At 33.7% G+C, this 23473-nt stretch overlaps 1 protein-coding gene across 1 annotated transcript in view; it reads right to left on the bottom strand.

Annotated features, from left to right (window-relative positions):
• The window catches only part of Sec24b (SEC24 homolog B, COPII coat complex component), a gene marked incomplete at its 5' end in the record, with an annotated part of 54920 nt that overhangs the window by 26338 nt on the left and 5109 nt on the right, over positions 1 to 23473 (bottom strand). The window contains 3 exons of the mRNA XM_015484393.2: positions 2042 to 2122; positions 10559 to 10663; positions 19956 to 20129. Coding sequence (XP_015339879.2) covers positions 2042 to 2122; positions 10559 to 10663; positions 19956 to 20129 — 360 coding nt within the window. The remainder of the gene's footprint in view (positions 1 to 2041; positions 2123 to 10558; positions 10664 to 19955; positions 20130 to 23473) is intronic.

Here is a 23473-nt window from a genome sequence, read left to right as displayed (position 1 = left end):
TGTGCCTTTCTCCCCACATCCTCGCCATTCAGTTGGTACTTCTACCAGATAATACAAACATGTATATGTTTTATATATACATATATAAAACATAAGATATATATATATATATATCTCCTATCTTTTTGTTTTAATTCTCTTAGCAGTATTAGGATTAAGAAGCAAAAAAAAAAAAAAAAAACAAAGAGCATCTACTACTCTTTTCTAAGTTGTCTTTTATCTGACCCTGCCATTTCTATATAATGTTCATGGAAAGACTGACATATTTCCACAATCTCCTAGAAGTTTGTGTTATTTGCATAGGTGAACCATGAGTAAAGAATGAGAGTGTCTAGAATAGTGTCCAGCTCCTAGAACAATATCTGGTATGTAATAGATGCCAAATTAAAAAAAATGTTTACTGAGTGTTCTTTTCCTCGTTAAAATTTAAAACAAAAACTCAAATTTGAATAAAACTATTTATAATTTAAATATCATACACAGGAAAAATAACAACAACAAAAACTCTTAAAAAATTACTATATAACCATTATTAACATTTTGGTATACTGACTGGAAGTCTTATTTTAAAGTCAACTCAGTAATGTGTAATCATTTTATTTTTATCAAATAAAAATGGTACTCTCCATTAGCAATCAGACTCTGCTAAAACATATTCTGAAAAGCATCTAACCTAATTTGTTTTTAAAAAGTTTCTTGACGAAACACATCTTTCTATTCACTTTGTTGATTCTAACTTTGAGGATGCATTCTTTAACATTCTACTATCATCTTTTCCTGACTATTCAAGGGTCATAACTTCAATGCAGTGTAGATTCCTTAGATCACCTGCTTATGATGGGAACAGAGGTAGAAGGATCCCTTAATATGAAAACAATCATCAGTATATGAAATGAACATTGAGTCTTGAAGACCGAAGTTTAAATATTCTCTCCTTCTTTAGGAAAGGATAATACGTCATACATTTCTGTACTCCTAAGATCTATCCTAGTACTGGATATATAGTAACCTTCAAGTCATTTGATACTATTAGTGTTCACAGATTTATCACATTTTAGTGCAGTATAAATAGCTAGAAAACTTGTCCAAGATCACTAACATACTGTCAAAGCACAATTCATTATAAGATTAGAATTTGTTGATTGAATTAATACAAACAAACCAATATCTGACTCTAAGGTCATGATGTTTTAACTATACCACAGGGACTTTTCCCTTCAGGTTAATTGAGAGCTCACAAAATACTAAAGAGTTGTAGTATTCATCTTTTAGTGAATGAAGTAATTCCCCTATGACTTTTGTTAATAGTGGCTGCTCTTGGAGTGGTTTATAACTTCTTACAAACACACAACTACTGATTCCCTAGCCACAAGGACTGAATAGTTTATTCAGGTATTCTTCAAGAAGTATGAGGGACTTTATACTAAGCTGAGATTAAAGTTTTCTACTGATTCCTACCATAACAATAGTGGGTACTGTGTGAATTACAGAACATTCCAACTTCAGTTATGCTCTGTCCTAGATTAATCAAAGTGATAAGAAACAAAGATGTATATCAGACTTACTTGATATGTTAGTCATGAAGTTTGAAATCATTAGGAACAAAGAGAGAGAAGGGGAGAGAGAAAGAAAAAGGTCTGGTGCTTGTTAGGTCGTCAGAAAGGAGATAGGAGACTAAGGAAAACCATAGTATAAATATAATAATAAAATGACTATTAATTATAAGTTAATTCACTAGTTCCTTTAATACTTTCCACTATTTATGTATTCTTATGTAATGAATAGTTATTTCCAGATATGGTTGAAAATCATACACTATTAAATATCTTTGGAAAAAGGAAACTAACAAAAAATAACAGTAATAAATTTCTTCAGGTCTTCCACAAATAATCTTCATAGTTGTCATATGAATGCCAGGAAAATGTCCCTTTTCTCTGGTAAAAATAGAATCTACTAAATATGTATAATACATGATCATGTCTGAGAGCAATTGATAGTTGATGACTAAAAATGAACATCAAGCAAGCATAAAACAAGTTACCCAGGTAGCTGCCTCCTTCCAGGGCATCATAACTGTTGGGCATTGGAGAAGCACTGCTTGTGGTAGAAGAGCTGTCAACACCTGAAAGGAAAAACCAAAACACCTGCTAAGTTGAAAATGAAACTTTCACAGCAGTCACTGGCAATTTTGAAAAAGAGATTTGTGTTAAACTAGGAAAATTCCTGACTCTAGTAAAAAAGTAAAATGATTGATGTTTAAAAACATATAAAGTTTGTTAATAAGAAAAATGTGTGAAGAAGGGAGAATATGAAGCTGTTGAGTAGATATAAAATTGAGGTAAATACAGGTAACTTAGAGAACAGACATTAAACTATTAAAAGTTGTCAAACGGGGGCTGGGGTTGTGGCTCAGTGGTAGAATGCGTATCTTGCATGTGTGAGGCACTGGGTTTGATCCTCAGCACCACATAAAAAATAAATAAAGGTATTGTGTCCATCTACAACTAAAAAATATTTTAAAAAGTTGTCAAATACACAAAAATACATTTTAGGTTGACAGAAGTATTAATATATCCACACCTTAAAGATTATGTCCACTAAATCTCAAGCTATTAAATGCATATTATTAGTATTGCAATATTTTAAGATAGCTAAATTTTAATGACTTTTAAAACTCAGCACAGCTGTTTGGCTTGTGTTGCTTCCTTATGTATTACTAAGCTGTTCTGTGCCTCAATTTATTCATCTGCAGAATGGGGAGTAAATAATAGCTGACATATTTAATAACATAAATGAAAGGAATTTTAATAAATATAAGAATTATACAACAAGATTTTTTATAGTTTATATTTATTCAAAACCTGTAAGGTGAGGAGGAAAGTTGAATGGCAATTTATGATGAAATCTGGAGATCAGGCACATGGACAGTAGAATGTATATTTCTTTCATTCACTCACTCAGCGAATATTTTATTGGGAACTTACAATTATTCTAAGTCAACACACCAGAATATCTAATACAGAAAATTCATATGGCCGCTCTCTTTTATTAGAAATCTTGTTATTTGAGACAAACCAAAGTCTACTTCAAAGTGACAAAATTCTGTGATATAGAGGTTATCCTCGGCTTGAAGCACAAATATTACAAGTGGGGTTTAAACTATGCTTTAGATTGATTTTTGAACTGTGATATATATGCATAATTATCTTTCACTGAATAACTTTGGATAGCCATGAGAATTAGATGTACCAAATAATATATCTAACTTCAGCATAATAGCTGAAGTTATTAGTGTAGGAACATTTTATTCTCAGAAAAGAACAAAGGAAAAGAGGTTCAGGTCCATCAGATTCTGCCATTTATTTGCAGTATAACTTTGAGTAAGTTATAATCATCAGCACTGTTGTTTGTAAAATGAGAACGATTTTCAAAATGCCCTACCTGGTGTTCTTAATGTTCCTGTAAGGTTTAAGTGAAAGAGTATATATGAAGCCACTTATAAAGTATGAGAGCTATAAAATAAGTAATGAGTGGAGGGCTCTCATATTTACCAAGTTTTTCTGTCATAAACAGAAAACTGTTGCATATGTATGCTATTCTTCTTAATAAAGAATGGAAAGAATGGCTCTTCCTTTTTGTTCATTCTATTTATGAATTTATAACTAAAGAAAAATGCTAACATATAAGGTCAAAAATCTCACAATGCCTGTAATCCCATCTACTCTGGAGGCTAAGGCAGGAGGATAGCAAGTTCAAGGCCAGTCTGGTCAACCTTGTGAGACCCTGTCTCAAAATAAAACAAAAGGGGACATGGATATAGTTCAGTGGTAAATTTCCCAACAACACCCAGTACTTGGGTGGGGGGCAGTCTTGTAGCAATAGCATTAAAAAAAAACACAAAAAACAAGACATTAAAATCCAAGTAGTCATCAACAGATGAATGAATAAACAAAACATGGTGTTATCTCCATAATGGGATAGTATTCATTCACAAAAGGAATGGAATACTAATACTAATACATTCATGCAATGTAGTGAACCTTGAAAACATGCTGGTGAATGAAGCCAAACACAAAAGGCTACATATTGTCTGATTCCTTTTATATGAATATCCTGAATAGATAAATATAGAGAGTCAAGAGAGTTGATTGGTGGCTGTTAGGGCCTGAGGGGAAGGGGAAACTGGGAATTACTATTTAGTGTTTTCTTTTGGATAATGAAAATGTTTCATTCAATCTGGTTTAGTACACTCACAAAGTTAGAACTAGATAGATGTGGTGAATGCACAACACTGTAGATACACTAGATGCCACCGAATTATATACTTAAAAAAATTTTTTTTTTTTTTAGTTGTAGATGGACACAATGCCTTTATTTTGTTTATTTATTTTTATGTGGTGCCAAGGATTGAACCCAGTGCCTCACACATGCTAGGCAAGTGCTCTACCGCTGAGCCACAACCCCAGCTCCCCTGAATTATATACTTTAAAATAATTAATTTTATGTTATGTAAATTTTACCAAAGACTAAACAATTTACCAAACATTTCAAAAAAGAAAAATTTTCTTTTCAACAAATACTGCAGAAAAATGAAGCTAGACTCCTTCTTTATACCTTATACTAGGATTAATTCAACATGAATTGCAGACTAAATGTAAGTGCTAAAACCATAAATCTATAAAACTCTTATAATATAGAAATATTCATAATTTTTGGCTTAAGCATTGAATTCTTAAATATGACTTCAAAGGAAAAAGCAACAAAAGAGAAAAATTGATAAACTGAATCTCAACAAAAATTTTTAAAATAGTGGAGCTCTAAAAGCTACCAAGAGACAACCTCCAGGCATGGCAACGCATGCCTGTAATACAGCAGCTCAGGAGGCCAAGACAGGAAGATCACCAGTTCAAAACCAGCCTCAGCAACTTAGTGAGGCCCTAAGCAACTCAGAGAGACCATGTCTCTAAATAAAATATTTAGAAGGGTATGAATGTGGCTCAGTGGTTAAGCACCCCTGGGTTCAAGCCTTGGTACAAGAAAAGAAAAGAAAAGACAACCCACAGAATGGAAGGAAATATTTGCAATTATTTATCTAACACGGGTCTGGTATCTAGGGAAAGAAAAAAAACGTATACACACACACACACACACACACACACACACACACACACACATATATACACTCATGTCTCAACAAAAGACAAATATCCAAAGATATTTCTGAAAAGAAGATAAACAAAAAGACAATAAGCACCTGAAAAGATGTTCAACATCCCTAGTCATTAGGGAAATGAAAATTAAAACACTGAGATAATACCTCATATCCACCAGGATAGTTATAACCAAACAGACTGGTAAACAGCAAGTTTTGGCAAGGATGCGGAGAGACTAAACTGTTGTGCAACTGAAAAATAGTACAGCCACTTTGGGAGACAGTTTGGCAATTTCTCAAGAGGTTAAATATGGAGTTACCACATGACTCAGAAATTTCACTCAAAGAGAAGTGGAATATAAACCTACATAAAATTTTGTTGACAAATGTTCAATAGTGGCATTATTCATGATAGTCAAAAAGTAGAAACGACCTAAATATCTAATCATTTGTGAATGGATTAATAAAAGATAATACATACACCTAATGGAATATTTTTCAGCAATAAAAAGGAATGAATTACAGATACATTCCATAAAATTAAAACATTATGCTAAGGAAGCCCAGTAACAAAAAACAAAACAAACAAAAAACAAAGCATGTAAGAAATATTTATATCAAATGTTCAAAACAGGCAAATCTAGAAAAAAAGAAAGTAGATTAGAGGCTCCTTGGAGCTGTGTGCTAGGATGGGTAGAATGTGAAATGACTGCTAACAGTTACAGAGTTTCTATTTGGGGGTGATAAAAATGTTCAGGAATTACATGGAAGTGATGGTTAACAAACTTTGTGAAATACTAAAAACTGCTTAACTTTAAAATTTAAGCAGTTGAATTTTATGCCATATGAATTATATCTCAATAAAACTTTATGTCGCTCATTCTGCTCAAGAAAAACTTTTCAAGATGTAAATATCAAGAAGTGATTTAAAAAAAAAAAGAAGTAATTATTCTTGGAAAAAATGTCCAAAGATAAAAGATTGCTTATATATATCAAATTATTTCAAGATCATAATACTACTTAATTATGCTACTTAGCTTCTTTCATGTCAAATAAAATGTAAACATTAAAAATACTGCCCATTTTAATTAGGCCATAGCTATAAAATAAACTTTTAAAAGATATCAATTTTATGAAAATAGTAATTCTATTTATTTATTGAATAATTTTAAATTTGCTAGTTTACTTTAAAATTCACTTTCTGAAGAAAAGACTAAGTACAAAGCTCTATCCTAGAACTTGTCAAAATGTCAAAGAAACTGTACAGATATAAACCCAGAAAAATCACTAAGTTAGACTACACAGAGTCAAAAATTATAAGATCTTATTGTTTAGATTAATGCATTCTCATTAGGCCATGCCATCACTGCCAAAACCAACCAGAACTGTAAATTTAAAAACACAAAGAGAGCACGTTATGAAACTTCTATGTTAACATTCTGAACATGCTTCAAAATACTTTCACTAATTCCCACGCCCTAAAGAATAGAGTTAACTAAATGACTCCACACTGTACTTCAGGAACTTCAAGATTTGGCTTACGCTTGTCTTTCACTTGAATCTCTCACATACCCCTGTACCATTCTCCCTTTTACCTTATGATAAAACCATAACAAACTCCTTCTTCATAGCCCTGAATATGCCAATTTTTCCTTATTTATGCACATCACATATCCTTTCCCCACATGGCTTATTTCTATTCATCCCTTCAAATCACAAATCCTTTGTGAAACTTTTCTCAGAAACCTGTGGAAAATCATTTCCTCTCATATGCAAGAGTGTTTTTTTCAATCCTGAATTATGACACATTTCAAGAAGCCAGAAACTATTTTGGCCTTTGCTTTTTAGAATTATGATACCATTCAAAAACAGAGGTTAATCAATCCTTACCCAAAATGCTTGGGACCCAAAGTGTTTCAGATTTCTATTTTTTTTTTTTTTTTGAGTGTGGCATATTTGCATATACATGATGAGATATCTTAGGGATGGGTCCCAAGTCTAAACACATAATTCATGTATGTTTCATGTCTACCTTCTATGCAGTCTAAAGATAATTTAAATAATATTTTTAGTGGGCCTGGGTTTGAGTGTCACCGTCATGAGGTAAAGGTAGAATTTTCTACGTGTGGCATCATGTTGGTGGTGAAAATGGTCTGTGTTTTGAAGTATTGAAGATTTCAGATTTTTAGATTAGGAAACCTCTCAACCTCTATTGCTTTCAATGTGGAAGCTGGTTTCAGATGGATGATTACTTTTATAATTATCCCACTATTTACTCATATCCTCCCATAAACAGGGGCATTTTTTTTTTTTTTTTTTTTTTTTTGCAATCCTGACTTACAACACATTTCAAGATGTACTTAATTTCACCATGGTGACAACAAGAATTCTAAGGCCAAATGGGGGACAAGTACAAATGTAATACTTACGAGGAACTTTTTCCTCATTCTTTTAATGGCTCTATGTCATAGCTTGAAAGAAAAGGGGAAGGAGAAAAAAAATGTAAAAAAAAAAGCTTAAATTTGAGGAAGCAAGGAATAGAACAGATCAAAAGAAAAGTTCAGAATCCTTGAAGTTGAGGAAAAGTATAAAGAATGATTTAAACCTTTTAGAGAAGGCTTCAGTTGTTCTCCCTCTGAAAAACAACCAATGTGGGTCAACAAAAAGACCGATATATTTACTAGTTTTGCCCAACTTCAAATTAATCAGATAATTTGAGGGTTTTGTTCCTCATAATTTACATAATATGGAAAAAGCATAAGCCAAATTTCATGAAATTGAGAGAAAAAAATAAACAATATCTAAGCTGCTCCTTATTAGCACCAACAGGTTTCAAAATAATAGCCACTCAACAGGGCGAACTAAGGAGTAAGCATATGCAGCAGATAATACATAATAATACTAGCATGAGACTCACAAAATGATCTTCATTTTCTCTTTACTCTCCTTATCCCAAACAGCACTACAAATATGGCAGGGAGTGAAAAAAGACAAGAACCTCTTGATTGATAAATTATCTTTGCAGAGATTTCAGTCAAGCTTTGTACATGTTGCAATCAGATCTTGATTTCTAAAATCCTGTCTCCACGAATGAAACCAGGACTACTTGGAGAAAAGGCTCATTCCAGGATCACAGCAGGAGAAGCACAAGATGAGTTTGGAATTCCTACTGTGGTTTTAAAGCATTTAAAGTAACTGCTCAAAGATTCATAGGAATATTTGAAAATAATATCAGGGCTACTTTGAAGGAGCCATTCCTAGCCAAATGGATACAATGACTTTTCTTTATAATACAAATCCAACTCATCAATATAAGGGCTATCAGAGTTTAAAGATCATCAGCTGAATTCCAAAACAAATGGGTGAGAATTTAATAAAGAATAGAATATTTATACTGCCTCAAAGAATCTCTCCACAAATTATTTATTAATTTCATGAGGGAAAAGTAGTTAACTTTATAGTAGAGAAACCTAGCAGATTATTACCTAAACTACATAACTGAAGATCAAGTCATCAATATGGGAGAAAATTAACATCTGATGCCTCAGACAAGATGCACAGAAAACACAACATACTTTAAAAATCCCATAAAAAATGCAATATCTAAATCTAATAATGAGGAAAGGCAAATCTAAATTGAGGAATATTTCACAAAATAATTCGCCTATATTCTTTAAATATGTCAAGGTCAAGAATAAAAATCTAAGGAACTGTTCTGGATTGTGGAAGTCTAAACAGACATGACAACTAAATTCAATGCATGATCATGAACTGGATCTTGGACCATTAAAATAGCTATAAATGATCAAACGGAGACACTGTTGAGATATGACTATGGACAGATATTATTATATTAACAGTGCAATTTCCTGACAACTATATTGTGCTTATGTAACACATGTCCTTATAAATAGGAAAGACACACTTTTGTACTTAGGGGTTGTTATGGTTTAGATGTGAGGTGTCCCCCAAAAGCTCACGTGTGAGACAATGCAAAAAGGTTCAGAGGATAAATGAAATCCCTGATAGAGATTAACTGAGAGATAACTGAACTGGTAGGGTATGGCTGGAAGAGGTAGGAACTGGTGTGTGGCTTGGGGGTATATATTTTGTTTCTGGAGAATGGAGTCTCTCTCTCTCTCTGCTTCCTGATCATCATGTAAGCTGCTTCCCTCTGCCACACTCTTCCCCCATGATGTTCTGCCTCACCTCTAGCCCTGAGGAATGGAGCCTGCTGTTCATGGATTGAGACCTCTAATACTCTGAGCCCCCAAATAAACTTTTCCTCCTAAAATTGTTCTGGTTAGGTCTTATAGTCACAGCAACAAAAACGCTAACTAAAAGAGAAGTTCATAATGTCTTCAACAACTCACTTTCAAATGATGTAGAAAAAAAATCCAGAATTATAAACCAAGAGGTGCAAAAATGGTTTACCAGCATAACGTGTATATAAAGTTTCTTTTAATCTTTTTTGCAACTTTTAATTAAGTTCGAAATCACATTTAAAAAAATAAAAATTTCTGAAAGATAAATGAGTAATTATATATTTACAATAAGAAAAATTACTCCCCTACTTTCTATTTTTATCCATCTCAAATCATGTAATAAGATATAAATATTTTAAAAATACACAGAAAATAGAAATTTCTGCTTAAACAAACTGTTTATAGAGCAAAGCCTCCCATCATTAAAAAAAATAGGAGAATCATGGTTACATATAGTAATTTGAAAGATCATCACACTTATTGGGTCAGTCTACAACTGTTAAAATTAATAGAGGGATTAACTGCTTAATTTTCAGCAATGTTCTATCAAGCAGAAAAAGATATTAAACAGATTGGAACACATAACTATATGAATAACTACTTTATGATATGAACTACTACTTTGTGATATGAATTACTACTTCATGATCAGGAAAACAACTACAAATTGTGGACCTTCTAAATACTTGATAAAAAAAGGACCTAGAGGACATCATAAAACACTTTTTCTCTATCACTATTATAAAATCCATATGGCTCATTTTCATTAGAACAAAGTATCATGCAAAGCAGAAAACATATTCCTCTAAGGAAGCTATAGCAATCATCAGCCAAGAGCTTGAGTCAGGACTCATTCCTTTGCACATGACAAGGGAGGAAATGCATTTCTGAAAGAGGAAAATACTCCACAATCATGAATGATGAATTCTAACCCTATTACTTACAAAATGATAAAGATGTCCAAAGGAGGAAAAACTAAATAAACACTTTATTTCAAGTGACCCCACCTTCTATAACCCAAGCCAAGTTAAGTTCATCTTGTTAAATCTTTAGACACTTTTTAAAAGGCTAAGAATATAGAAATAAAAGAAAAAAACTAGAGTAGGAAAAGATCAAAGACTGGTGTAAAGCTAAAGCAGACCTGCTTCCTCATCCTCCTCCTCCTCTTCCTCATCATCGGAAGTTGATGACAAGGGAGTTGGTGCGGAGCTAGCTTGATTATTAACATATTCACCATACTGCATGCCTGTAAAGTGGAAAGCACAAACACAAGAGTCAAACCAACAGGAAAGACGAGAAATAAAATTTTGACATTGCATTAAAAGTGAGAAAGAACTCTGACATTCCAAAGAACATCACAGCATGCATATTAACATTAGCAAATTTATTATCAAAATTAAAACTGTTAGGCAATCTCTGCAAAGCAGTTTAGTAAAAGCAGCTTTAATATGAACTAACTGATTTAAGTATGAAAAAAGTACCACATATTATACTGAAAATACTAGGAAATTGCAATGATCGTCTCTGGAAATTTTCCTAAGCTTTATACACATTTACCTTCTTTGACCATTGGGCCCTTGTGGTATACTTCCTTTGGAACTATGCATTCTTGGTGGGCAGTGATCATTTCTACTGAACTAAATTTGTGCAGCATCCAAAACACATTCAGATATTTGGTACCTTCCTTCTGCCAATGCCAACTTGACGGTAACACAGTTCCCATTAACGGAAAAGAATGACAGTTAAAGAACTGTATTCAGCACAGTTCTCTGTTCACAGCAGATGCTCAAAAAAGCCAAAAATCTTATTAATTGTGGCCTTACAAGTGTGACAATTGCAGAAAACTGGGTTTCCTGAGATAAGGTGGTCAGTCATATCAGTGTTATTTTATTGCCTAGATGTGGGTCTGAAGTAGGTGTGAGCTACACCAACAGGAGGCAGAGTCTAACGAAAAAGCTCGTAACTGGTACTGGTAGCTATATAGTATTTCCCTTTTAAAAAGTTGATTGGGCAGTCTCAGCAATTTAGCAAGGTCTTAAGCAACTTAGCAAGACCCTGTCTCAAAACTCAAAATAAAAAGGGCTGGGGATATGGGTCAGTGATAAAGCACCCCTCGGTTCAATTCCCAGTACCTCCCCACCATCCCCCCCCCAACAAAAAAGTTGACTGGGTATTTTTATTAATTAATTTGGTAAAATCAAGAGATAAAACATTAAGATCCATAAAATTTTTAAGGGGAAAATAAAATTCATCTTAATTAAAAATGAAAACACTTCATAAAAAAAAGAACAAACATGCTTGTAATAAAAATCTTACAGCTCTACTTTTAAAAAACAAAACAAAAAAAACCCCAGGAACCTAGTGGGGATTTCCAAGAATACTTCATAACACTGGGAGTACAACAAAGCCATAATCACCAAAATCACAAGGTTGTCCCCAAATACTCTCTCCACTGTTTCTTCAGGTGACCTTTGTGATTAGCATGGACAACATAATTCTTCTCTATTTTAAGAAAAAAGCTATTAACAAGTAAAACTTGAGTTTAGAAGAAAGCAAAGGTTAAACTGTATATCAGTGAAGCTTTGATCCTCCCAATATGATTAAGAGTCATGGAAAATCTGCTAGCTTTGCTGAAATATTTTTTAATACGGATAAAATAGCAGTTATCACAAATTCATCTGAGGAAATAAAACTCAATGTAAAGTAAGTTCACAAAGTATAAGAAGCAAACTTGATACCTTCCAAATTCAGAGTTGCGTGTTCCTCTAACAAAAGCCTAGTTAAAATGAAAATGTGACTAATATTAGACTTTAGGTTAAATACACTAAAAAGTTTATGATAAACTAGATCAATAAGTTTTCTAGAAAAATCCTTCTAGAAAAGGCCTTTAAAAAAAAATAAAGACCTTTCTCAAAATACTGTTAATTGCTGAGAGCCATTGCCAAGTAGGAATGATGCATGGCAATTTCTTTGTCAGCCTACCCAATGTTGCTTAGAGGGAGGACTCTCCATTGTGGAAATGGGCTTGCCTTGGACCCAGGTCATTTGCAGTGACATTGCATGAATAAGAAAGTGACCCTGCTCAAGGACCAGGGTGGATCCGGGTTTAGGGAGGATCCTGCTGGATTAGGGTGGGTCCAGGTTTAAGGTGGACCCTGCTGGGAATAGGGTGTATCCTGCTGCCTCAGGCGCCCGCCCACTCCTTTAGTTCCCTGTTGAGTTCTCGCAGGATTCAGAGAGTATTTTGGGAAAGAGCCTGGTGGAGGTGTGGATTTTCCCCAGAACGTGCATGTAGAGTGCCGGTGACAGTTCGAGAATAAAGAGTTGCTGTTTGAATCTACAAGGTGTGTGGTGGCTCAGTTATTTGGTGCCCAGCCAGACTGGGGCAGTTAATAATGCACTGTAGGGCGGGGGTGGTAGCTCAGTGGTAGAGCGCTTGCCTCCATGCGTGAGGCCCTGGGTTCAATCCTCAGCACCACATAAAAGTAAACAAATAAAAATGAAGATATTGTGTCCACCCACACTAAAATAATAATAATAATAATGCACTTTATTATTTTTGGATACCATTAATTAAACTCAGGGGCACACAACCACTGAGCCACATCTCCAGCCCTGTTTTGTATTTTATTTAGAGACAGGGTCTCATTGAATTACTTAGAGCCTCGTTTTTTGCTGAAGCTGGCTTTAAACTTGCAATCCTCCTGCCTCAGCCTCCCACGCAGCTGGGATTACAGACATTAGCCACTGCACCTGGCCACACTGCACTTTAAAAGATAAACATGTGTGTAATTTATATAATAAGAAGAAATTCTGTTCACTATACTAAGCTAAGAAAGACCAACAACCAACAGAAAACTCAGAAGAGAATATACTCTTTTTATGACTGACTACTGACTCTAATTAAATGTGCCAAAGTACAGGGCAGGTTTACATATCTATGATGAAATAAATATTTTCCTCCAGATTTACTGAATAAGAAAAAAAAAAGATTAATTTCAACTAATACCAGAAAAATATCCAATGCCTAATGATTTTTAAAAATTTTACACAGCTACTACTTAACACACTGAAACAAACCTAGAATAAGAGTAATATTTCTCAGTATAGAATCATTTTAGACTGTACCGTGGTATTAGATTAACAGACTGTCACACAACATACCCAACTTTTCCTTTCATGAAAAAAGGTAACATCTGTTTTGAGAGGTGCTGGATATTAAAGCATCAAGAGTTCAGCCCATGACTCTTAACAAGCTCACAATTCAGCTTACCTTTACTTTGCTGGTTCAAGTAAACTTTGCTAACAGTTTGGGAATATTCACAGGACAAGAATATAACGCGTTAGTTAACCCACAGAGGAATGGCAAGAGATCCAGAATAATAATCAATTCATATTTAAGTGCCCTCCTCTAGGTTATGTGCAGCAAATGGGGAGTTGTAGCCACAAAACGGTGGACAGCCATGTCATCTACTCTATAATACATAAATGATTATGACACTTTCCTCATACTCAGATGCTCCTTATGCATAAGATTCAGGTCAAATATATGAGGTCTTCTTCCAAGCTCAGTCTAGAACCCCCTGTAGAAACATGCATGGAATACCTAGTATCAAAGGGATACTGAATGTCCCTAGGATCAAAGGGAAAGTGAATGCTGTACCCTGATTCATTCTGTCTTAATCAGAGATTCTAAGGTATGAATCTAGTAAAATAAGAGTCAAGAAACATTTCATAGAATCTAACACAACAAAGAGCTCTGTTATTAACACCCTCCAGAATTTAAAAAAACACCCCCTTCTCAAAAAAAAAAGAAGAAGAAGAAGAAAAATTATAAACATCACACCCTCAATTATTGGGGGTTGGACTGTAGCTCAGTGGTAGAGAGCTTGCAGAATGCACAAGGCCCTGGGTTCAATCCGAGTATGGGGTATGAGGGTGTGATACTAAAAAGGACATCCAGATTAAACTACCTGCTATTAAAGCACCCTGAGGCAAAATTCTCCAGAAGACCACATCCTTTAGGACTGCTTAATAAAAAAAAGATATCTTCACTGTTCCCTAGATACAGCCACATTGGGAATAAATCAAAACTGGTCTTAAGAGAACAAATCCCTGTGGAGGCTGGTTTATTTAAGAGTCTGGAGCAACTGTTATTTTTCCTAAGCTGGTCTTCAAGCTAGGTACATATACTAGAAGGCTTTTCAAGGGTTCCCACAAAAGAATGGCTTTATAAGAATCAATTTTCAGATATCAGTATCTGTAAGCCTTCTCTTTCCTAAATGTATCAACTTAAAAAATATCTGTGTGGACAATAACCTTTCTCTCACTTCACACAGAAAACTTACCTAAATCTCACTGTGACATGTTGCCCTGAGATATAAAACCTATCAAGCACTAAAAGGAAAGCCTCCTCCTTCCTTCAATAGTTGACCAAGGAATCCCAAAAACCTAATGGCTTTTTTTAAAAACTTTGAAAGACACATTTCAGTTATGGGTGAAATATGTTAGAAACAGGACTGATTCTCACTAGGATATTCTTAATTCAGAAATATGAAAAGTGCTGTGATAAAGAAATGATAAATCTATTTAGTTAATAATTCTGCCTTTATGCAGACCCAGACCACTACTGTCAAAGAATCCATTGCTTTTGAAAGAGCCTGGTGAGAACAAAGCATAAGACAGTAAGAAATAATGAAAAGAGAAGCAATATGAGTGGCTGGGTTGTGGCTCGGTGGTATAGTGCTTGCCTAGCATGCATGAGGCACTGGGTTACATCCTCAGCACCACATAAAAATGAAATAAAGATATTGTTTCTACCATCTACAACTAAAAAATAAGTATACATTTAAAAAAAGAATACGCAAGAAGCAACATGACAATGCAGATAAATATGGAAACTCTGGATTCAATTCCACGTTCTACTACCTATTAGATGTATGTCCTTTGATATGTTCTAAGAAAGTCATCACCCTCTCTGTCCTTCACTTACATCATCTGTAAAATGGAATAATAAGTACCCCAAATGGTTGTTGTAAGGATTAAATGAGTTAACATATTTCAAATGATTAGACATGGTACCTGGCATACACTAAATACTATGCAAGTATTAGCTATTATCATTGCTAAACCTTAACATGGTTTTGTGTATATTTAATTAAACAATTATTTTCTACTATTCTTAATACTCATCCCTAGAGCAAGTCATTAGTAAAGGGTGGAGGAGTCTTCCAACCTGAGGAGTTCACAGGGCACTTAGTAATGATAATTCTTTTAAAATAAGCAGAGAGAGCTATTTGTGAGGCTGAGACAGGAGAAATGCAAACTCATGGAAGTTTGAGCAACTTAGTGAAACCATGTCTCAAAAAAGAACAACTACCACCACAACAAAAAGTGCTTGAAATGTCACTCAGTGAGAGTACTTGCCTAGCATGCACGAAGCCCTGGGTCCAATCTCTAGTATAAAAATAAAATAAAATAGAATAATTTCCAGGACTATCAGTTTTTTTCAAAATACATGGGTAAAACTCTAGAGATAAAGATCCTATGAGGGCCAAAGGTACTGTAGTACAGCACCTGCCAAGCATTTGAGAGGTCCTGGACTCAATCCCTAGCACTGCAAAGAAAAGACAGATCCCATAGGATTTCTTTCAGAGTCAATGAGAAATATACAAGAAAGTACTTCACAACCTATCTTATCATAAAATATTTGTAATATAGTATAAATAACATACTATTAGTAATACTAATAATGAACTACATTAAATAATATTGTAAATATAATATAGTACAAATTAAAGTATAATTCTCACTTTAATATATTTATAAGATATTTAATACTTTCTATATCCTTTTAACAACAAAAAAAAATTTACCAGAAGGTAAAACTAGCAGTATGTTTTGACACGTTTTGAGAAATGCTTTTGCCAACTAGGTTATACAGATACAGCATCCAAAAAATAAATGACCTACATCACAGCTTGATTATTTTGATAAAATGTAATGAAAGAACATGGTAGGATATTAGATCAGCAAAGTGTGTAAAAAAATTCTCAATATTCTGAGTAACTGCTGATAGAGGAAAAGGAACACTGGGTTTAGAGGCACAAGGTCTATGTTGAGTGTTGGCAACCTCGCAGAAAGTCTAGATGTCTTTGGGAAAGACACCTAATCTCTCTAAACTTTAGTTTCCTCATTTATAAAAGACCTGTAATCCTGGCTGCTCTGGAAGCCGAGGCAGGAGGATTCCAAATTCACAGCCAGTCTGTGCAGCATAGTGAGACCCTGTCTCAAAATAAAAAATAAGAAGGGCTAGCTTAGTCATAGAGCACCCTGGGTTCAGTCCAAAGTGTAACCAAAAAAAAAGTGGAAGACAAAATGTAATTTGCCTGTTTCATGTGATGAGCAAACAAAATAAAAAATATTAAAGGCATTTATAAACTTTAAATTGTTACATGAAAATAACAATAACATTAACTACTATCTACAACTTGGAAAATAAAATCTAACAAATGACAATTTCTGACATGTAACTTAGAATACTAAAGAGATTAAAAATATGAAAAAGTCTTCCAATACCATTCTTATTTATATGAACAAAGTTTCTCATTAATTAATTATATGTATAAACATGTAAACTAGGAATGAAGTTAATCTGAACCCTATCTATTCTAACAACAAATCATATTAACCCAGATACAAAGCTCTGGTGGAGACTGGGGAGGGCCATTCATCTCACTGAAGGATGTATTTCCAATAAAAATATAAATAATTAATAATATCAAAACTCATGATGTTTAGACTGTTAGAATCAACTATATGATAAAAATTATAATGACAGCTTAATCCAAAAGAAAAAATCATAATATTTAGAGACTTATGTTCATAGAAAATGAAGCAGATTTTTAAATTTCAATTTATATATTGTGGCAGAATGTAACAGAATGATAAAAGAGTTTCTGGCTCAGTAATATATGATTATATTCAGGGAAAGGGATAAGAATTTTTTTAAAAAAGGAAAAAATATAAATGTTAAAGAAGAGTTCATTAGGGTACTTTTATAAAGATGATGGTGGATATCATTTCAGTAGATACGTTTTAAAAGTCAACAAAATTGCTTAACTGAAACTACTTACATTTTTGATAAAAAAAAATAGATGACTATCTGAAAATTGTTCAAGTAGTTAAGTAGTTTTGCAAGATTTTTTTTAAGTGATACTCAAGTAAACATATGTTGTTTTGGGAGAACAACTCAACTAAACTAAAAGATAAAATGACTGTTTTAAGTACAGTTGTCCCTTTGTGTCTGCAGGAATTTGTTTTTAGGAGCACCCCCTGTCAGTGATATAAAAAACCATGCATGCTAAAGTTCCTTACAGGAAATGGTATCTTATTTACATATAATCTATGCACAACTTCCTATATACTTTAAATTCTCTTTAGATTATATTAATACCTAAGAATACTCAGAAATAATACTTACAAATAATAACAAGAAAGGGAAGGGGGAGCGATAGGAACAAAAAAGACATAACTTTTGTAAGTTCATATACAAATACACGACCAGTGTAACTCCACATCATGTACAACCACAAGAATGGGAAGTTATACTCCATGTATGTATGTGTCAAATACACTCTGTCTGTCATGTATATCTAAAAAGGAAAAGAAAAAAAAAAAAAGAAAGAATGACAAGGAAAAAAAGTATAGTATATTTAGTATAGATACATATCTTTTCTGAATAGTTTCTATCTGTGGTTGATTAAATCTGCAGATACAGAACTGAGACTATGGAGGGCAAATTATATTAATATTTTAGTAGTCAGATTAGGCCATACCCTATGCTGATGGTACACTGCACAATTCCTAGGGGCTCCATTCATGAAGACTGCAACTTGAACAATCATTCATTGTAGCTTATATATGCAGATATCCAAAGAAAAAGAGCACATTAAGAGGCCAAGCTCCTACTTAAGAAAAAGGAAGAATAAAAGCTACAGTTCACATGTCTCCAGTATTATTTTCTCTCTTACTCAAGCAAGTATTTTAAGTAAATCAAGAGTTTGTCAATAGCCAACAACAACAATATTCCAGCCACATTTAAAGAACACAAGATAGAGAGGTTTGAGTTAAAAATCTTAGTTGTGAGTATAACTCAGGGGTAGAAGACTTGCCTAGAAATCTTTTGCTCTACTAGTTATTAAACTATAGACATGGGCATGGTACTTAAACTCTGTGAATTTTGCTTTTTCATCTGTTAATCAGGTATATCTATGTCAAAGGATTAATATAGGGATTAATGAGATGATAATTACAAAGAATCTGGAACGTAAGTGCTCAATAAATGGTAGCTCCTTCTCCAAATCTATTTTCTACTAAAAAAAGAAATATAATTGTGACAGTTAAGTGGTAGACTGTTTTACAAAATGATAATTATAGTAAGATGATCAGATGGCATTTAAAGTGAGATGGTCAAAAAGAAAATACAGTAGATGGAAAGAAATTGGAAGGAACAATGTAAAGAGTCAAAAGGAGAAATATTTAAGAAGTAGGAGACAGCCATCAATATTCAAGAAAGATATGGAAAAAAACACCACTCATTTACTTAGGGTTTTTATCTACCCTCAAGGTTTGTCTACTCATTATAAGCAAAATATTCCTACCAGCCCTTTACTTTGAAGATAAATGCTTATAAAAACTAGATTCTATTTCCAGTACAAGCACTGACTTTGGGAATCAATAAACATTTTTTTGTATTGCAGTTGGTTTTCCTTTAAAACCAAATAAGAAAACGTATAATGTATAATCTGATTGATGGAAAGACCTCTTTTGACCACATAAACACTTCACAGATACAAGCAGCAAGATCAACCTACAAATTTATGATGCTTTTTCTTTTTTTGAGTTTCAGAATATAATAGAAGGGTTCTTCATAATCAAGGCTGGAAGCTGTCATTACATAAAATAGTCCTTAAAATACTATAATGGTTGCTCTGGAAATACAAACTAGAGATTCCTGAAAATATCTGGTCAAAGGAAAAATAGAGCATTTCACCTTTGATCAAATGAAAAATAGAGCATATTAACCTGAAACATCAATACTCTGGAATTTTAGCTAGATAGAAAGTGACCAAAAAAACCTTCCAAAACAAAAGAGTATGTGTAGAAACAGAATCAACACATTTTATTGCCTGTCACTTATACCAACCTTAAGGGAAAAAAAAGGAAAAATATCACATGATAGAACGATGAATTAGTAAATCCTAATATATCAACATAATGGGTTATTAGTCATGAATATGGCTAAAAAATATATATGAAGAACTGAATAATTTAATAAATGTAAAAGCAAAACACAAAATGGTATGATTCTAATTATGTAAAATACATCATCATAAAGAGAAACTGGAAGTTGATATGCAAAAGTTGGGCCTGGGTTGAGATTATAAATTATTTTTCTTTAAATATGTATTCTATAAATTATGGTTATAGTTTGACTTTTTAAAATCAGCCATTTGAATAACAAATTTCTCAAATACCTTTCTGCTGTAATAGCTCTGATGGCTGAGTAACTGGGGCCACAAGTTCTGTTGGGTGCTTTGCAGCAGAAGGCATTCTTGTTGATGAGGCTCCTGACAATACAGTGGATACTACTGGGCTGGACTTTCGAGGCTGGACATTTTGCATAACAGCACAGGATAGAGAATCTGCAACTGAAGACAACATACTATTTTATCCACAGCAACAACTTGAAATATATTAAAGCAAATTTACTAACAAAATACAGTTAGTGAGTTTTTGAAGTTTTGTAGAAAATACCTTGTATTATTTAGAAAAGAAGGTGGTCCAAACAACAGCTTTTCAAAATTCACCAAATGTTTTAATAATTTTTAATGGCAATTTTCCTAAAACATTGCCCAAGTTTCCTTACATTCTTAAAGAAAATGAACCCCAAACACCTTTTCTTTAACTAATGAACCATTAGTACACTAAAAATTAGTGTACTCTACAATGGTGTCTCAGGTAAGAAAATGAATAAAGTTTACAGCAGTAATATGTTCTCTGAAATCCATAAATCCTTCTAGCATTAGCTCAGATTTCATTTTGCATTGTAAACTGCCACTTCTCAGTTGTCTTTCTAACCAGATGCCTTATTTCACATGCACCAAAGTAAGGGCTTCACCATAGCACTAGATTGGGCTTCTGGAATGAAGTACACTTAATTCATAGTAGCTTTTGCAATAGTTCAGATTACCAAATGTCTACTAAGGGGGCAAAATTATTGTCCCTAGATGAAAAACACTGACCTTTAGGGTAATCTTTAAGACAGCCCAACCAAGAGATAACTGAAAAACCCATGGTAAAAGAGTAGTGGTAAGTAGTAACTATATATTGAATAAAAGCACACATATATGTGTATCTGTATGCATAAATATAAATGCACATATGTATGTACATATAAAGATGATGTATATATGTAAACAAATTTAGGTCTGAGACTGAAACAATATAGGAATGTGGTGACAGAACAAAATGTTTATATTTCATAAAAAATATGTAGGAGAAAGAGAAAAGGAGGTTAGAAAGTAGTCTAAATATGCAGATTGCTTCACCAATTTTAGTTAGGAAGACTGTCATTATGGGAAACTGAAAACACTGTCACAATATAGTGCAATTCCTTTCATCAAGGCGGAGTCTGTTGGAGCTAACCTCGTGACTGGCTTTACTCAGGAGAATGTTATAGGAGTAAAACTGTGCGGTCCCAACCTTATTTCAAGAGGCCTTCCAGCTTTTCTGCTGCTAAAATGCTGTACAGACCATCACATAAGGAAGATGATCTAGTCACATGGAAAAAAAAATGTGAGTGCCCCAGTAAAGAGTAGGTACCAATGCTAGACTTGTAAAGGAAGCCATCTAGGATCTAGCCTAGTGAACCCTCCAGCTAAGTGAAGACACAAGAGGGAACTTAGGAAAAACCAGCAGAGGAACTGCCCAGCTAACCTGCAGAACACTGAAAAATTACATCACTATTGTTTTAAACCAGAGATGGATAACTGGTATCATTAAAACTTTAAGTGTAACAGGCAGATTAAAATATTTAAGAGCATGCAAGATCAAACTAAGATGTAATCACGTATAATTAGATGTATGTACCTGCACGCGTAAATATATATACACACACACATATATATTTCCACATGTCTATCAAAGCATATAAAAGAAATATTCCTAACTTAACATCCAACTCTGAAGATAAAACATTCCCAATTCTATTGAAGTTCTCAGTATGCTCCTCATACAAGGAATGCCCTGACCCCACCGCCCCGAACTGGTTACTGTTCTTTGCTTTACTTTGTAAATAATTTGCCACACATACAGCTATCCCTAAACATTATTTCTGCTTGCTTTTTAACTTTATAACAATAGCATACTGCATGTATTCCTCTAAGACTTCCGATGTTATATTTCTGGGATTCATTTGAATTAATAAATATAACTCTATTTCATCATTTTCACTCGTGTTCAGAAGTCCACTGCAAAAAACATATTTATCCATTCCACTATAAAAGGCTTTTAGGTTGTTTCCAACTTTTTGTTTTCATACAGCACAGCAGTGAACCAAGTCCCTAGTGCAGATGTGCAAGTTTCTCTACCACAGTTTCTGTGTGTATACGCTGTGGCTTGAATAGGTGGAGGTGTGCAGAAGAAACACTGAATCTTTAAGCTCTGTGGGCAGCTTGTGGGAAATGAGGCTTTCATCCTAGAAAGCAGATCAGTCTCTTTAACCCCATGCACTAAGCATGTTATTTGCCATACGTGCTATACATCTAAAGTAAGAAGTGTGCTCTCGGGCTTTCCTATCAAAATGTGATCTGTGGATTAGCAACACTTCACACAGAAGCTTGTTAGACATGTAGAATTTTTAGAATTTTCAGTCAGATGGTACTAGACCCAGTGAATCAAGTAAATCAACACCTGCATTTTAATAAGACCTCAGGTAATTCACATGCACAAAGTTTGAAGAGGATTCCTCCTGAGTATACAGAAGAGGGACAGCTGTGTTTTAGGGTGGGGTTATTTTCCATTTCACTATGTCAAGTGTTCCTAAAATACTGACCAATATACCCTCCTATCAACAGTGTCTAAGAGTTTGCTATTACTTCCCATCCCTTAGTATGGTCAGACTTTCAAATTCTTACCAATCTGATACCAAGTATAAGACAGCCCATGCTCGTTTTAATTTGCTTTCCTCCAATTATTAAAGTTGAGTATGTTTCATTTCATCTTCTATGAAAATGCCTGTTCATGTATATTTCTATTGTTTGTTGTCTTTTCTATATTAATTTGTATGTCATTTGTATATTCTGGAAAAAAAGTATAAGTTGTTTTTTCTCCCATTTCACAGCTTGTCTTTTCATTTTTTTGTTGTTGACTTTATCATATTTACCCTTTATGGCTATCATATTATCTAAGAAATCTTTCCCTATTCCAAGGCTCTAGCAATAATCTCCTATATTTTCTCTGAAGAATTATAAAGCTTTACCTTTTTACATTTAAGTATTATTCACCTGCAATTTATTTTATTACATGGTGAACTGAACCCTAGGATTACAGCTAAAACATCGATTCCTCAGAAAACTTCCTTAAGTTTCATGACTAACAGGCAAAATGCACCTAAAGTTAGCTCTTAGTACGATAAACCCCTGCTTCATATCACTTAATGGCCATTTTATATTGACTTGTGCATCAAAATAATGTTTACTTCCCCAAGTGGGAAGTAAATCAAGTCTTTTTACTATTTTACCTCCCAACACTAGAAAAACCCTGGCACATAGTTGGCTTTCAAACATTTGCTGGATGGAGATAAGACCTACCAACATTAAGGAGAAAAACATACCAACAAGAAGTTGCTCCTTTCATAAAGGGAATTTGACAGAATAACAATATATAAAACTGGCACTATGCAAAGTGAATTGCTGAAGTACTGTTTCGTTTATGGGGAAGTACTGTTTCGTTTATGGGGTATTCTGAGAAAGAAATCGTGATTTAAGAATAA

This window comes from Marmota marmota, unplaced genomic scaffold, assembly GCF_001458135.2.
Source record: "Marmota marmota marmota unplaced genomic scaffold, marMar, whole genome shotgun sequence".
In the NCBI taxonomy this organism is placed as follows: Eukaryota; Metazoa; Chordata; class Mammalia; order Rodentia; family Sciuridae; genus Marmota; species Marmota marmota.
The sequence above is the reverse complement of the archived record's forward strand: the minus strand, read 5'-3'. Positions and strand labels throughout refer to the sequence as shown.